Source organism: Ursus americanus, chromosome 13 (assembly GCF_024610735.1).
Source record: "Ursus americanus isolate L20-20 chromosome 13, mUrsAme1.1.p, whole genome shotgun sequence".
NCBI classification, from domain to species: domain Eukaryota; kingdom Metazoa; phylum Chordata; class Mammalia; order Carnivora; family Ursidae; genus Ursus; species Ursus americanus.
In genome coordinates, this window is record NC_142139.1 from 46,434,046 (window position 1) to 46,451,653 (window position 17,608).

General features: G+C 42.5%; 1 protein-coding gene across 5 annotated transcripts in view; it reads left to right on the forward strand.

Moving 5' to 3' along the window:
- FNIP2 (folliculin interacting protein 2) overlaps nt 1-17,608 on the forward strand; it is a 131,877-nt gene that overhangs the window by 89,671 nt on the left and 24,598 nt on the right. For all 5 annotated transcript variants that reach the window (XM_045798730.2, XM_045798732.2, XM_045798731.2 and 2 more), the window contains 5 exons: nt 5,834-6,035; nt 6,353-6,441; nt 9,008-9,154; nt 9,272-9,441; nt 15,953-17,306. In XM_045798730.2, the coding sequence (XP_045654686.2) occupies nt 5,834-6,035; nt 6,353-6,441; nt 9,008-9,154; nt 9,272-9,441; nt 15,953-17,306 (1,962 nt within the window). The remainder of the gene's footprint in view (nt 1-5,833; nt 6,036-6,352; nt 6,442-9,007; nt 9,155-9,271; nt 9,442-15,952; nt 17,307-17,608) is intronic.

Consider the following 17,608-nt stretch of genomic DNA (forward strand, 5'->3'; position numbering starts at 1 on the left):
GGGCATCGAGTGCCTTGGGATTCAGAGGAGGGAGAGAACACTTGCTGGTGGTCAGGCGGGGAATTGGAGACCCCTTCATGGGAGAGATGGTGCTTAAAGGGCAAGCCAAGAGACGAGGGTCAGGGCCTGTGTGTAGCACATGTCAGGATGCTTGCCTCTTTCCTGTTGTTCTCACAGTCCTAGCAAGCTCGACAATAAGAAAAAAATAGAACTGCTTCACTCACTGAGGAACTGCTTTGTGGTTGGTGGGCTTTGAGTGGAATGGTTAAGAGCTCGGAATTCGGTGTGAGGACAGGTCCTAGCTCTGCCGTTCACTAGGGTATACATGACAGCGAATTAATCTGCATGCAAAGTGTTGCTTCCTCGTCCGCATTATCATCGTACTAGTACCAGCCTCACAGTGTTGTTGGGAAAGTTAAATGACATACAGCAAGTCAGGCCAAGGTAAGACAAGATATAGTAAAGAAAATATTGGCCAGTAGGACTTATTTACAATTATTGCCATCATTATGATTGCCATCGCTGCAGTTGTCAGGAGAAGGCATCCCACCATCCTCACTGTCCTTACAACAGCTTCTGTGATTGAAGAGAATGATGGGTTGTAGAAGCCTTCCCCTTTAGACATCTCTTTACTAAAAATGTTTTTCCATCCCTTCAGGTTTTTGTTTTTTGTTTGGTTTTTTTTTTTTAAGATTATTTATTTATTTATTTATTTATTTGACAGAAAGAGCAGCCACAAGTAGGCAGAGCAAGTGGGAGAAGCAGGCTCCGCACTGAGCAGAGAGCCTGATGTGGGCCTCGATGTGGGGCTGGATCCCGGGATCCTGGGATCGTGACCTGAGCCAAAGGCAGACACTTAACTGACCAAACCACCCAGGCTCCCCCTATTCCTTCAGGTTTAAATCTGAAGTTGAATAGCATTCTTCAGCCCACTCCTCTGAAAATTCTTCAGAACTCTAATTTGAATTGAGATCTGGCTTTGGGAACTAATGAATCTCTACTAAACTTACACCTAAAATAAATACCTTTGGTTCAAAAATGAAAATGCAGAGCCCCTTTGTTCAAAAAGTGGGGGAAAGGGCTGTTAAAGGTACTAAAATGTAAAGCTTTTCCTTTAAAAAATTTTACTACAAAATGTAATGGGAATAGTGAAATATGAATTAAATATAAACTTACAAATTGCAAGAAATAATATTTTGGTATCATATTTTTACATAATATAATAAATAATAATGCTATATTTTGATTCATCAAGACTTCTCTGGCACACTTTTCTATCTTCATTTGTTAGGTTATCAAAATTTATACTTTTTAGCAACTTTGCTTTCAGTTGATATAATTGAAAGCAGCATTAATCACTCTTGGCAAATGCAAGATGGCAAGTAATTTTTGACAATTTTTTGAGAAAGATCTTTCTGCTGCTATAACTGTTACTGAAACTTTATGGGTTATGAAAACATTGGATTAAGTTTCTGATAAACTTTCAAAATATAAATTTCGGTACATCTAGATCTGATGATTCTTATGGAACAGTTTTTCTAAAAAGATTTAATTCTTCACACAAATCCATTTTGTTTAAGACTGAATTTAATTTTAAATGTAAATTTATACAAAGTTATTTTAATGTCTCCTCTGACATTTTCTGTAACTTATGGAGGTCTTAAAAGCAACTGAAAGTGTCTTCATGAGTTGTATGTAATTCAAAATGCCTGTTTTTGGATTCTATCACTGCATCTTGAATTAAAAGGAAAATTAATTTTAAAGTGGGCTTCCTTATTAATAATTTGTTTATCCAAAGCTTCATATGAAAATAGTGGGGTTTTTTTTCTGTCCAGTGCAACAAGCTTTACATTTAATTTGTTTCTATGCCTGTAGATACTTACTTTGCAATGTTGCAATAGTTTTCAAAACTGGAAATTTTGATAAAACTGAAGAATTCTGATTATTCCTGAATATGCTTTAGCGCAATGTCTACTGTAGGCTCTTTGTGATAATTTACTATCTTGGGGCTTGGGTCAGAGAATTAAATGTTTGTACACACTCTATAGGGACAGGTTCCAATGATGAATGGGTAAGCTGGCCTCATACCATGGGTCACGGCACTACCCAAGTCCTTCCTCTCTCCCATGGCTGTGGTCGCTGCTGCTTCTGCTGCTGCTGTCACAGCCACCAGTCTGGGCTCAGGTCCCAGGTTTACCGCCTTGGGGCCTCCTGGCACCCTGGACTTTTCAGACATGTGGGTGTGTGCCTGGCTGCCCAGCCAGTGGCTCAGCGTCTGGGTTATATGCCCTTAGGCCTGAGCCCGCTGTGCACTCTGCAGCCCGGTGTCTTCACTGCTCATTCACATGCTGCATTGTCCCATCAGACTTCACTTCTAGAATACAGGCTCAAAGATAAAATTACTAAGAATTCAAGATGGCAACCGCAAAACATTAAATCAGGCCTTGGGGCCCATCCGGGAAAGGGACTCTGTGTGAGTGGGGTCTCATGCCCATGAAGCTGACACATAGAGAACGTCAGTGCAGCTGACATTTTGAATTGATCACTACGCCTGTGAAGATCCCTTCATTTAAAGATGTTGCAGTTGATCTCTTACTTTTGGCAGGTATGCAGGTAGGAAAATTAATTTTTTTCTGCTAGACAGAAGAACAGTGGGTTCCAAATATATGATTGCCTCTGGCTTTGAGAGAAAATTCACAGTAATCAAAAACTTCCTAAGAGAGTTAAAGGTAAAAAGGATGATTTCACAATCCTTAACAGTTGGTTGTGCACTGGATACTCCTGTCTCCAGGCCCCTTGCTGTGCCAGGTGGTAAATTTTGGTTACTGGATGGGGAGTCAAGTTTGGGCATTTCCCACCTGGTGGGGAAGTACCACCTGTAATGGAAGAGAAACTGCAGAGATTTCATCCCTTAGTGAGGTGACAGAAACCCTAAAGGACCAAGGTATTAAATACCCAGAAGGGCTTTTGATTTGAATTATTTTTTTTTAAAGATTTTATTTTATTTTATTCGACAGAGATAGAGACAGCCAGCGAGAGAGGGAACACAAGCAGGGGGAGTGGGAGAGGAAGAAGCAGGCTCCTAGTGGAGGAGCCTGATGTGGGGCTCGATCCCATAACGCCGGGATCACGCCCTGAGCCGAAGGCAGACGCTTAACCGCTGTGCCACCCAGGCGCTCCTTGATTTGAATTATTAAATTGAACCAACCATATAAAGTTGCTGTGGGTTTGTTTTCTGACCTACAAAAATGGCAATTTCCTATGTCCCAATATAATACATAGATTCAGATTAAGTTCAAAGCTGACAAAAACAGACTAAGCAGCCCTGATATCAATTATAGATCCTTGAGAGGTACTTAAATAATCATAGTTTTCGCTTTATTTATGATATTGAGGTAAAAATAATGTATGTAAATACTTATTCATAAGTGTCAACAAAATTCTATTTGATTTTTTTGTAAGGAGAAAACTTAAGTGCATAGCAGTGGTCTTTCCTTGACCTGAAGTCCTGTCAGCTGGTGTGCTTGCTCCCACCTGTTTTCTCTTCGTGCTCCAGCTGGCAGGATGTACCTGATGGCGTGAAGACAGCAGATGGATCCAACACGGGGCCGGGTCCCTGCTCATTGCCAATGTCTAGGCAATGAGCCTAGCTTAGAAGACAGAAACCCTGGGTTCTAGCTCCAGCATGGTCACTATGAAGCTTTCTGTTCCTGAAGCAAGTTGATGAATGCCTCTGCCTCAGTTTCCACATTTGCAAAAAGGCCTGTGTACCTTCCGTGGTGACTTGAGGGTGAGGAGGAGACGATAAAGTATTAGGGTACATACTCAAATGCTTTAAAACATTCTGAAACGTTCTTTCATTGTGGAATAATCTCCAGAATATAATCACAGTACTGTGTGAACTGATTTATTCTAGTTTGTGTGGTTGATCCAAGACTACAGAATGAAGCTCAGTTGCTTTGGAATTCAGTAGAGAGAGAGACAGCGAAGCATGTAAGAGCTATCCACACTGTTGCAGCTATGGAGATTTTTCAGAAATGCAGTAGGTGGCACTCTCTGCTACGTTAAGATGAGTTAGTGATTGTTTATAAGCGAGATGAAGATGAGGCACAAACCTGCATAGGGTTAAGTGTTTATTACAATTTCATTATTAAGGACCACATTGGCTGAAGGTGAATGGACTGAAATGGTCATTTTACTTTTGAAAAAGAAGAGAAAAAATGAGATGCCAGACAAGAAAAGTGTTGCAAGGAAGTGTTGGCCATGTATAAGCTCAGAACTTCCTATATAAAAACAGAAATAAACGTGCAAAAAACAAAGTTACAGTACAGGTACTTTGGGAAAAGAAGAGTATTCGCCATATGAAATTTCATTGCATGAAATTAAGTAAAATTCTAAAAGAGGCTCAAGATTTTTTTTCTGATGAGCAGATGATTAGGATCTAGGAATTTTTCAGAAAAAACTGTTGATGGTTTGTTACAACGCACAGCATCTCCAGCAGCACCTGGAGTTCATGTCCTGCCAGTGGCGTGTGTGTTAGTGAGAGCCTAGTACTGATTTATCAGCCACATCTGCATCTCGGGGATCTTGCTTAAAGTTAAGAGGAACAATAGCATATCCTTTCTGAGCTTAGAACAAGATGTCTATCTCCTTTCCTTCAAAAGTAAAATGGCTTTGCTGACCATAAAACTTTTGATGTATGCATGTTTTCAAAGATATGGATATGTTTGAAATCACAGGAACATTATAGGCTGTGAGTCGTAGAGTACCAAATGAGTTTAAGATCAGGAGTATGAAGGCCAACTGCCTTGACTCCTGCCAAGCATAAGTAATTGTTTTGTGGTAATTTGTGGTGAAGAAAACAGAGGAAGGAGTACCCTCCCATATTGGCGGAGATAATGAGACTAAACGGTGAAAATCGGTGAGAAAGAGAAAGTTAATCGCATACCTCCTGTGTGCCAGGCAAGGTGCTTTCATGTGCAATGTATTATGTACTTTGCTTTTGGTATCTTTGTGCAAAAAAAAAAAAAAAAATTTATTTTCAGTTTTGCTGTTAGTAGCTATGTGGTAGTCAATGTTGGTTTTTCAGAGTAGTTCAGTAAGAAGCAGGGTTAGGTCGTATTTGTGAGTCTTATCCCTTAAGATAGATTGAGAACATACTCATAATTTACTGGCTTCATGATTCTCCCTTTTCATATAAGCAGAGTCTCTCAAAAGAATCTTAAGTTTTTTGGAGAACTTGACTACCCAGATGAGAGATACATCTTTCTGCTTGGGGGATTTCCCAGAGAGCTTAATCAATTGCATGGCTTAATCTGAACATTTACTGGAGTTACTTCATCTAATGGTTTTAATAGCCTTGGGAAAGTAAGCCTCAACCACCAGTAAATTTCCAAACATGACGCATTGGTTAAACAGAATACCACAGGATCATTTCCCTTCTAATGTTCCTATCTATTGGTATCTATCAACCAAAACAAAGGGCCTGTGTTTTGAGTGACCAGATGTGTCTTCCCCCCTCCCCAAATACCACCAGTCTGTTGTAAAATAATCCGAGGGAAAAAGACTAAGAGTCTAACAAGAGGACATTTAAAGTTACTTTTAGGTTTTATTTAAGTTTCTTTTCATGTTAGAAAATACCATGTGGTAAGTTGATGTTTTCATTTTTCATGACAGAGAATTAGAGAAGAGAATGAATTGGAAGCAGACAACTCTTGTTTAAGACTCTGAGAGTTCTGGGTTCGCTTTCTGAATGTCATCCCCTGGCATTACAGTTTATCCTCAATGTGATTTTTTGATGCATGGCAACTTTTCAAACTTACTTTTCCTTCAGGTCGACAGATGAGACATTCAGCCTGGCTGAAGAAACCTGCAGTTCTAATCCGGCCATAGTTCGGAGGAAGAAAATTGCCATAAGCATCATCTTTTCTCTGTGTGAGAAAGAAGAAGCACAAAGGAATTTCCAGGACTTCTTTTTTTCTCATTTTCCCCTGTTTGAATCTCACATGAACAGGTTGAAGAGTGCCATTGAAAAGGTAATAAGAATGTAGTTCTGGTGTCAAATAGAGAAGTGATTAGGGGGCTTTAAGGTAGCATCTCATGGTTTATGTATCAGATCACTTTTTTAGAGAAGTTAAATTGTAACAGGAATAGACCCTTAGGCACATTGATAGCAGATATCAGATACTAGAGTATTTCAGGAAAGGAGATCACTGCTTCCTGATGCCTTAAGTCATTACCACACTGAGTGTTTTGGTTATAATATTATTTTATTAACAAAAGCCCAGTAGTAGACAGTTATAAAGGAATTTCTTCTCGGAGAGTAATTTGGTTTGTTTTCTCTTCCACGAAGGCCATGATCTCCTGCAGGAAGATAGCCGAATCAAGTCTCCGTGTCCAGTTCTACGTCAGCCGTCTGATGGAAGCTCTGGGAGAATTCAGGTATATCGGCAGCGTCTGGCAAACCCCAGAGGGTAAATTGATAAATGGCAGTAGCCACAGCAGCCGAGGGTCTAGAGATACATAGAGACCATTACGTGGAAGAATCACGGGGCCGGCGGTTATTACTGACCTAGCAGCTTCTTCCCTCAAGATGGAAATCGAGATCAACTGGAGCAAAAAGTTTAGGTCACTCAGCGCTGTGTAATCCACATTGCTGCCTGTCATCCAGTCTTTGATTGCTTTTAACAGGATAAATGGAGAAAACTAATATTTAGGTGTCTCTTACAAGTCTGTTATTTCATGTCATCCTCAAAAAAGCCCTGCCAGTAAGTACTATTAACTAGCCCCATTTTACAGATGTGGAAACTTGGGTTCAGGGCTGCTTATCCACAGCGTAGCTGGAGAGAGAGTGTATGTCAGGGATGTAAACCTTCCAGTCTGCCAGGATGATCCTTGTTTGTACCCAGTGTCCTCTTGCAAGTGTCCTGGTCTGGACACCAAATTATATGATCACCCTAGTGAGTCTTCGTTGTCAGTTTTTCATTCATGATCTTTGTACTCCTGAGACTGCTTTTCTATTGTCCTTGCTCCTGGTATCTGGGTGGGAAGGTGTAGTGTAGTGGGTGGGGTTCTCCTTCATGGTGCTGAGCTGGCGTTCTCACACCGTTTCTCTGAGCTGGTTTCTTGATGGGGAGTGGAATCACACTCCAAATGGGTCATGAGCTAATGAGTCAAACTGTTAACTCTGTAGCTGAAGGATAAAAATATTTTTTGCAGGGGATGCCTGGGTGGCTAATTAAGCGTCTGCCTTCGGCCCAGGGCGTGATCCCAGGCTCCTGGGATCAAGCCCCGCATCGGTCTCCCTGCTCCACTGGGAGCCTGCTTCTTCCTCTCCCACTCCCCCTGCTTGTGTTCCCTCTCTCGCTGGCTGTCTCTCTCTGTCAAATAAATAAATAAAATCTTTAAAAAAATATTTTTTACAGTTCTTAGAATTTTAGAACACTTTTTTGATACTTAAGGTGAATTCTGTAATGCTTCTTGGAGCAAAATCCTCAGTAGTTTTTGAATCCTGGGTTATGTATAAAGTACTGAAGTAACACATCAGTCATTATCTGGTGGTTGTTAAGACCTAAGTCATATAGTTGAAAATAGCATGAAGTTGTGGCTAGTTTAATGAAAGTATTAATTTTTCAGAGGTCAGGAATCTGAAAACACAGAACCAGAGAGCCTCACTTGTTCATAGACAAGTCTTACTCTTTCTTCAGCAGTCTGCCCCTCCAGAAACGGTGACAAAGTAAAGTGTTAGCAATTGGAGACTTTAGTTTTAGTAAATAAATCCCAGTTCCATGTGACTTTAACTTGTCATTGCTGCCTAACTCAGCAAAGGTTTTTGGCCAAGGTGGAATTCTATTGCATCTCAAGCCCAGAAAATCAAGTCAGAATATGTCTCAGCTAACTTGGAGTGGATGTGTTCTCCAGTGGAGATCCCAAGCTAAGTTCATGTGTTCTTTGAAATATGCTTGTGAGTCATGAAGCTTGCAGTAAAACCCTGGGCACCAGGTGTTAGGAGACCTGAAGTCTCATCCTGACCTTGTCGTTCATTGTTTTATGCAAGTAACTTAACTTCTCTAGGGCTGTTTCTGAATTGGTAAGGTGATAGAACTATATTAGTCAGTTTTGCTAATAGCTTATAGTTCTAAGAATTTGATTCCGTTAATCCTTATAAAAACTCAGTATATATATTATAGTGAAGAAGAGCCACTTACTGTAGTTTTTCCATCTGAAATGAACAGAATGCTTTGGTTTCGAGAACTAAAGCACCAGCTAGCAATTGATGAGTGTTGAGTTGCCTTTGGTCACATTTTTGATATAGCATGTACTTTCTTTCTTCCTTTTGCCCCTTCCTTCCTTCCTTCCTTCCTTCCTTCCTTCCTTCCTTCCTTCCTTCCTTCCTCCCTATCTATCTATCTATCTATCTATCTATCTATCTATCTATCTATCTATCTATCTATCTAAACAGCTGTCAGGATTCCTGGGTGGCTCAGTTAAGCGTCTGCCTTCAGCTCAGCTCAGGGTCCCGGGATTGAGTCCCGCGTCGGGCTCCTTGCTCAGCGGGGAGCCTACTTCTCCCTCTGCCTGCTGTTCCCCCACTTGTGCTCTCTCTGACAAATAAATAAAATCTTAAAAAAATAGCCATAAAGTTCTATACTAGGCTTTGTGAAAACAAATTGCTTTAAAAATGAATATTTTATGTCAAGGGTTAGTATACCTTTTCTGTAAAGGGCCTCTGTCATAGCTACTCAACTTTGCCATTATGTAAAAGCAGCGACAGATAATATGTAAACAAATGAGCGTGGCTATGTTCCAATAAAATGTTATCTACAAAAAAGGTGGTGGTGAGATTTGGCTTGTGGATCATAGTTTGCCGGTCTCTGACTTACATACTGCTTGAATCCCTTAAGGGCCGCAAAGTTTCAGATTATTGTTTTCATCTTTATTCCTTTATACAGAGAGTATCCAAAATGATATTTGTGACAGCTTTGTGTATCCCTTCTCTTTTCTGTAGAGGAACAATCTGGAACTTATACTCTGTTCCAAGGATAGCTGAACCTGTATGGCTTACCATGATGTCCAGCACTTTGGAAAAAACCCAACTCTGCCAGCGCTTTCTCAAGGAGTTTACACTTCTGATAGAACAGATCAACAAAAACCAGTAAGCGTCAACTCTCTGGAGCCTTGAGTGCAACTTCCATAGCCAGTGTATTTGCTGCATGTGACATATTCTTCCTGCTTTGACTCATCTGGTTGTATTTTCTTCCATTTCTCCAAGGTTTTTTGCTGCCTTACTGACTGCAGTGTTAACCTACCACCTGGCCTGGGTACCGACTGTCATGCCTGTTGATCACCCACCCATTAGAGCCTTCTCAGAGAAACGCACCTCTCAGTCAGTGAACACGCTGGCCAAAACACATCCATATAATCCTCTCTGGGCACAGCTGGGTTAGTACCTAATTTGACTATTGAGAGACTCTGTGGGATGGAGTGGAGAAAATGCTTGAGTTTTTTGTGGATATTGGCTCTCCATCCCGGCGATTCAGGAGTTGTCATTGGGCGGACAGGCAGTAGGAGCCTGGCCCACAGATTCTAGTTGTAAGTCTGTATGTTCTTCTCCTTCCCACTGCTGGCAGCTTTGTTGTGCTCCGCTAAAGCAGTACAGGTCAACTGTTCTCCCACCTCTCTACCACAGTGGCAGTTCATCCTAGAGCAGGGTTTCTTAAGCTCAGCATCGTTATGTTTGGACTAGATCATTCTTTGGGGGCAGGGTTGAGGGGTGGGGGTGGGGACTGTCTTGTATGTTGTAGGATGTCTAGCAGCGTCACTGGGCTCTGTTCACTAGCTACCTGGGAAAAACTCCCTTTAGAGTTAGGATAATCAAATATGTCTCCAGACATTGTTCTTGGGCAACAAGACACTCCCTGGCTGAGAACCACTGTTTTCAAGGATGGACATGATAGGAAAAAAATAGAAAAAAGAAAGTAATGCACTCTAATTTTACTAGCTTTATAATTTTGGCTTATGTTAGGAACCTTGTCTTTCTCTGTACTGCTTCCTTGCAATTAGTTGGTGGTGTGTATTCCCTTACAGCTTCGTACTTAGGCACGGTATAGGAACCTCATGCTTTGGCACAGTTGGTTATAGAATTTGGGGCTTGTGACAGCAGAGTGGCCTATTTGGGTTCGTGTCTACTCTGGGACTTCTCACTGATCAAACAGAGAGTGGCAAAGTTATACTTGCTGCTCACTCTGATCCGGAGCCAATGCTGGATGCCAGGGATATGGAGTTAACACACATGGCTTAGCTTTGGGAAGCTAGCTGCCTAATGGAGGTGGCAGATTTGTATTCAGACGACCTCAAAACAACCTGATCACTCCTTCGATAGGAGTGTGTGGAAGGATGCAAGAGAGGGACAGTATAGTGTGAAGGTTAAGAGCATGCGATCCAGAGCTGGACTACATAGATCAAATCTTGTCTCCATGGGCAAGTGACTTCACTGAACTCTCTGTGCCTCAGTTTCATCATCTGTAAAATGGGATGATACTAGTTCATGGTTGCTGTGGGAATTAGTTCTACATACAGTACTTTTGTTATTTATGCTGCTGGTGAAGATATTGACATTAGAGGGACACCAGGAGACAAAGTGAGAAGATGGAGGGGATTTTCAAGAAAAGCATACTTGAGGAATGTTAAAAAGACATTTTCAGAAGCCTAGGGAGGCGCATTCTAATCTTAGAAAACAGCATGTTATAATAACAATAATGAAAGCTGACGCTGTGAGCCAGGCATTGTTTTTAGTGCTTTTTATGTTACTAATTTCTTAGATTCTCATTCCAAACCTACTACTATTGTCCTCATATTATAGATAATAAAGATGTCTTGCCCTTGTGCCCTGGTTGTAAGAAAGAGAGAATATGTCTCACAGATAGGGGGATAATAGGTACATGTTAAATGAACTAATTAAAGAATTTATGGATGTTAAAAATGGATTTAATACAACCAGTCAGTACTGAGCTCAGAAAAGAACTCAGAGCTTGCCTCGCCCTGGGTTATACAGTTCTGGGGAGGATGGAGCATTATTGTTCTTGTTATGGAACAATAGTCTTGAAAAAATGTAGTATCATTCAGTGGCAAAGGGAAGGGGGCTTGGTATTAAGGAAACATGGTGTTCCATGCTGCCTGGTCACCCATTTAAAAACAATGCTAATTAAGCAGTTTGCATTTAATTAGATAAATGTATCTGTCATTAGACATGCTTCTCATTTGAAATTTAACTAACTGAGAGCCATTAATTTCCTGTGTTCAGTATAACAAGGCAAAGTCCTTTCCCATTGGCTCACAGTCATCTAGTAGATCATGTATTATTTTTTTAAAAGATTTTATTTGTTTATTTAGAGAGAGAGAGAGAGCATGAATGCACTCATGAGTTGGGGGGTAGGGACAGAGGGAGAGGTAGAGAGAGAATCCCAAACAGACTCCCCACTGAGCTCTGAGCCCGACACAGGACTCGATCTCATGACCCTGAGATTATGACCTGAACTGAAATCAAGAGTCGGACACTTAACTGACTGAGCCACCCCGGTACCCCAGTAGGTTACGTATTATTGAAAGTCTCCAATCCTCCCTCCCTCAGACAATCTAGCCAGGGTCTGGCTATTGACAGCAGTGTGAGAAGGGCTGAGACCCTAGCACAGAGTCATGTGATAGCTTTGTAAAGCCAAATGTAAATGATGGTTGAGTTTCCATTATTACAGAAAATCAAGCGGCTTCAGTAATTTGACAGGGGAGCCACTTCCAATTATTATTATTTTCAATAAATATTTACTGAGTCACAATAAACAGGAAAATAAAAGTTTCTAGAAATACACAATGATGCAGATGTAATTTTAATCCAGGTTCCTAAATAATAGAAAGGACTTTATCTTGAATTATTTCAAAGGCTTATCTGAGCACTTGCCAGGACCGGTACCACTGCTGTGCCCACTTCTGCCTGGCTCCCTGGCATTGCCGGAGAAGGGAGGAGAGAAGCTGGAAGCAGCTAGCGCTTGAGCCCTTCACACCCTCCCTGGCTTAGGCTCCTGGAGCTCAGCCGTCCTCCCCTCTGCCTCACACGAGCACTCCACGCAGGGGCTTTCCAAATGGATCACCAGCCATTGGTGGGTTGTGGAAGCAATTTAGTGGGTCAAAAAAGCATTTAGAAGGGTCAATATAGTAGAAAATATCAGAGTGACACATATACAGTTTTGTAAAGTGTTTTCTTTCAGAGGGTGAGTGAGGCTGCAGTAGAAATGCATTTCTCTCTTGGGATGGGTAGGTGTAGTTTGAAAGTCACTTTCCTGGGGCGCCTGGGTGGCACAGCGGTTAAGCATCTGCCTTCAGCTCAGGGTGTGATCCCGGCGTTATGGGATCAAGCCCCACATCAGGCTCCTCCGCTATGAGCCTGCTTCTTCCTCCCCTACTCCCCCTGCTTGTGTTCCCTCTCTCGCTGGCTGTCTCTATCTCTGTCAAATAAATAAATAAAATCTTTAAAAAAAAAAAAAAAAAAAAGAAAGTCACTTTCTTTCACCACTGATGAAGGAGTTCCATGTGGGTCTCTCTTATGACACTAATGACCTCAAGAATTTGTGGAAGTGAAAAGCAGCTTTTCTCCTCATAAAACATTGGGGATCATTGGTTTAAATTAATATAAGTAAAAATGTCTGAAATTTCTTCATTTTCTTTTCTCCTAAAGTTTAAATTTTATTTTTCAGAATGCAGTGGAATTAGACTATAAATGAATAAGAAAAAATGATAGGGAGAAAATTCCCACCTGCTTAGAAATTAAACAACCCATTTAAGTAACCCAGAAACCAAAGAATACTTCACAAGAGAAATTAGAAGACAGTTGGAACTAAATAATAATAAAGATACAATAAATTACCATGCGTGGGATTAGGGAAACATTGTGTAAAGGGAACTTCATAGCATATATACGTGTATTAGAATGTCATCCAGGGGGCCCCTGGGTGACTCAGTCGTTGGGCGTCTGCCTTTGGCTCGGGGCGTGATCCCGGCATTGCGGGATCGAGCCCCACATCAGGCTCCTCCGCTGTGGGCCTGCTTCTTCCTCTCCCACTCCCCCTGCTTGTGTTCCCTCTCTCGCTGGCTATCTCTCTGTCAAATAAATAAATAAAATCTTAAAAAAAAAAAAAAAAGAATGTCATCCAGGAGTAAGTAGCCCTTAATAAAAATTTTGTCTCAGTTTCTTCTTCTGTCTCTGTTTCTGCCTCCATATTGCCCCCCACCCTCTCTCTGTTTATCACCCTCTCTTTACAGTGCTTCTGAATTCTCAGTTTCTCAGCTTTCTAGTTTCTATCTTTTCACCGTCTCCTTGATACTTTTTCTCCCCCTCACTGCTTTGCTTACCTCTTCACGTCTTTCTGCTTCTCTCAGGTTCTCTGCTGTTTATACCTCTTCACTGCCCACCTCCTCTCTTTCTCCTTCTAACCCTTTTCTCTGTCGCCTTCCTCCTTCTGGACTCCCCTCTCTTTTCTCTGGGCAGGCTCTGTCTCTTCCTCTGCCTGGTCTTCGCTCCTTCTCGTTCCTTCCCACTCCCTCCTGCGCCTTCCTGCTGGTGCCCTTTTGTCTCCTTCCCTTTGGGTCTCTCCTCTCCCCACACCCAGATCCCTTCCTGCTTCCATGCACACTCTGCCTTTGGCCTCTCTCTTTCACCTGCAGATAACTCTTTTTACCCTGTTTTTCCCACTGTCATCTTCTCATCTTCTCTCTTTTTAAAAGTTCAATTTATATTTTATTTTTTTGTTTCTTAAAGATTTTATTTATTTGTGAAAGAAAGAGAAAGCGCACAGGGCAGGCAGAGGGAGAACCAGCCTCCCTTCTGAGCAGGAAGCCCAGTGCATGGACTTGAACCCTGGCATGATTTGAGCCAAAGACAGATGCTTAACCAACTGAGCCACCCAGGCGTCCCTTAAATTTATATTTTAAATTGTGGTTTTAAAAAAGCCCAGAACATAACGTTTGCATCTTAACCATTTCTAAGTTCAGTAGTGTTGTCTATTCGCCCTCTTGTGCAACTTCTTCATTTTGTAAAATTATACTCATGAAAACAAAGGAATCTACTCTAAAATTAGTAGCTGTGTCAGCACAGGGACTCAAAAAATTGTCTTCCAGTTCAGGGTCCTGTAAATCTTGAATATTATAGGTCTGTTGTTTTAATGATACATTATTTTATGAAGGTTGACCCTAAAATAAAGGCACGGTTTTCACACATATTGCTGTCATTACTTTATATAGTTTAAATTATTATAAATTATATTTTAATGGCTTTCCTTGTTTTCTTTTTTCCATTTATTAGTTATTAAAATGTATAAAGCAAATGTTAATTGCATTGCTGAAAAACAGTATTGTCATTCTGAGTGGCCTTTCTTTCCTCTGTGGTTTTTTTGTACCAGGTTTCAGATCTGTAATGGTTATCTTCTTTATTAGCACTGAGACCGATTTAACAAGCATGCCCCATGGATTCCCGAGATGACTGTGACACTGTGCAGCAATGATCAGTCAGGAAAGTTTTCTCAAACAGAAGGACTCGTCCTAGCCTCAGACTATAGTCCTGAGCTATTTTTTTTTTTTTGAATTCTTGATTTGTCAGTTGCAAAAGCCTCAAAGATAAAGCTCTGTTAACCTGTAGTCTTTTTTATAGAGAGGATCTTTTAAAGTCAGTTGTGTCCTGCCCTCTGTATGTTGTCAGGAGTGGTAGCCTGACACTAGGGAATGCTCTCCAGGTGGTTCCCCGGGGGAGTACTTCCTAATGGTTTCCATCACTTTTTCCTGTCTTAATCTATCGATTTAATTAGTTTTATCTAGTATATGCCTTTATAGAAATGCATTCCCTCCTTTCTAGATGCATTTCTCAGATGAGTTCTAACTTCCTGAGTTCTTACTTATAACTGTACCCATGTACCTCCTCTCCTTTATTTAGTATCTTTTCAAGTTTTGATGTATTCCAGCCTTCTGATTATCCCCATAACAGTTTCTAAGATACAAACAAAATAAATCCAGGTGAAACACTTAGCATTGTGCCGACATAGTCAGTAAATGTTGGCTTTTTGTTATAAGTGTCACTGTTATTATCAAAGCATCAAATGTACAACTTACCAAATGTAATAAACTGATTATCAAATGCAATAATTTCAATAGCCACTTAAACACTTTGGATGAAAAGCTTATAATGCTGGGCTCATTGACACATTTGCCCTTATTTGGCCTTCTTCCACCTTTAAGCTAAATTTTTGTGGCTCATTAGGTAGTTTTTAATCAACTTGTCAGGATATAACTTATGGGACATATTTTCTTCCAGTAGAGTTTTCGTGTGAAGTGATAGAAAATACTCAGATTCATTATTCATGACTAAATGATTTCTTCTTGTTAATCAGATTGATTCTACTTGGGGTGTGTGTGGGGGGGAGTTCTGAGCAGGCCATTTCATTAAGTATTTTGAATTGATTCACTGCACTTTTATTCAGAGATCTCTGAATTTGGATTTTACCCCAAGGCCTATTGTCCTGGGATTCTTCTGGGAAAAAAAAAACCTCATCATTCTAGTTTTTAATATACGGTATTTGATTTGGTCCCATACTGAGGCCGCTGGCTTTAGTGGGAGCCGGCCAGCCCCGTGAGCTGCCTGGAAGACCTGACAAGCACAGGGAGGGGCTGCGTACACCAGCACTGTACCCGTGCCCCGAGCCTGCTGGGCATCAGCCTTTCCAGGCGCACTTTCCATCAGAGAGGCAAAACTAAAACATGGTCATTACTGGAATTACCTTTCTGCCTCAGCTAGGTGTGTGAAGAAGCAGCTCTAATTTGGGAGTGTAAGTCGTCTGTCCTCTCGTAGAGGCTGACCTATCCATGACATGCCTTGCCCCAGACGACTTTTCTTTGTGTCTGTTTTGCTCTCTAGGTGATCTTTACGGAGCCATTGGCTCTCCAGTGAGGCTGACTCGCACTGTCGTGGTGGGGAAGCAGAAGGATTTGGTCCAACGCATACTTTATGTCCTGACCTACTTTCTCCGTTGCTCTGAGCTGCAAGAGAACCAGCTGACCTGGAGTGGGAGTCACGGCGAAGGTGACCAGGTGTTAAACGGGAGCAGCATCACCACAGCCTTGGAGAGGGGAGAAGTGGAGGAATCTGAGTATGTGGTGGTCACGGTGAGGAGTGAGCCTGCTCTCCTTCCCCCTCTCCTGCCACCTAGTATGGCTGAGGGAAGGAGCCCCAGGCCTGAGGGGCTGGATGTGTCCCCAGAGGGCTCTGACATCAGAGACCTGTGTTCTAAACCTGACAAAGAAGGACACAGAAGGCCAGAGCAGAGTTCTCAGGCCTGCAGCATGGGATTCCAAGAGGCAGGCTCGGACAGCTCCTGGAAACCTCAGGGCACATTTTGTGGGGAGGAAGGAAGTGAGAAGGAGGTGCCGCGAGATAGCTCTTCAAGACTCTCCAGCTGTGAAGGGCTAGGGGCAGGAGCGAAGGTCAGCCAGCAGACTGTCAGTGAGGAGTTGAAAGGGGAGATGCCCAGGAAACTCACAGACTGGTCACCAGCCTGGCCTTGCCCTGACAGACATTCCTGGGAGAAACCTCCCTTAGAAAAGGTCACTTTCCAAATTGGAAGCTCCGTATCTCCAGAGTCTGACTTGGAAAGCCGCACCAAAAAAATGGAGAAGCGTCTCTCGGCCTGTAGACAATATCTGGAGTTAGCCTGCCATCCCTCGGCTAAGCCCGGGATGGACTCCGACATGCCTCAGGACCCGCAGGTTTCTAGGTGCTCCTTCACACCTGGCTTCCAAAACAATGTCCACTGTCCTCAGAGTCCATCTTGTGAGAGGGATGAAGGTGAATCTGAGAGGGATTTTGCCACGGACAGAGGCATGAAAACCGAGGCTGTGGCAGATGCTGCTGGGCAGCCTGACCAGTCTGCTGACTCGCTGGCACCCGAGGGCCGTGCGGCAGGAGCTGGAACGAGGCCGCTGGAGGAAACAAGACGTTTGCATTTGAAGGCTGCAGAAGGACCTTTGATGCAGCCTGTTCCAAGCAGGTGTGCACAGCAGGCCTCTGGCTTCTCGGGCACTGCAGATGTCCCCTGTGGGGATGCCGACAGGAAGGCCAGCTTCAGGATGGAAGGAGACATTCCCAGAAACGAAAGCTCAGATAGCGCTCTTGGAGACAGTGACGAGGAAGCGTGTGCGTCAGCCTCGCTGAATCTAGAGCCCAGCGATGACCGCACTGAAGGGTCCTTGGAGGTGGAGCTGCCTCTGCCAAGGTAACACTGGCAGGTTACTGGGAACTGGGTTCAGGTGCGGTTCTGACTTACCACGCGTGAGCACGTTAGGTACTGTCGGCTGTTTCACACATAATGGGTTTTTTCCTCAGAGAGGAGCAGTGTTATCCACCCGATGCACACAGCTTCAAGCCCCCCCTTTCTCCGAGGACCATCACTGTGGCCTAGTGCATCCGAGCTCTCTGAGGGAGGAGGCAAGTTGTTGCCTTCGCAACTCTTGTGACATTTGGGGAAGCTAAAGGATACGGTGGAGGTGGTGGCGGCGAGAGGGGTTTTAGTTTTCT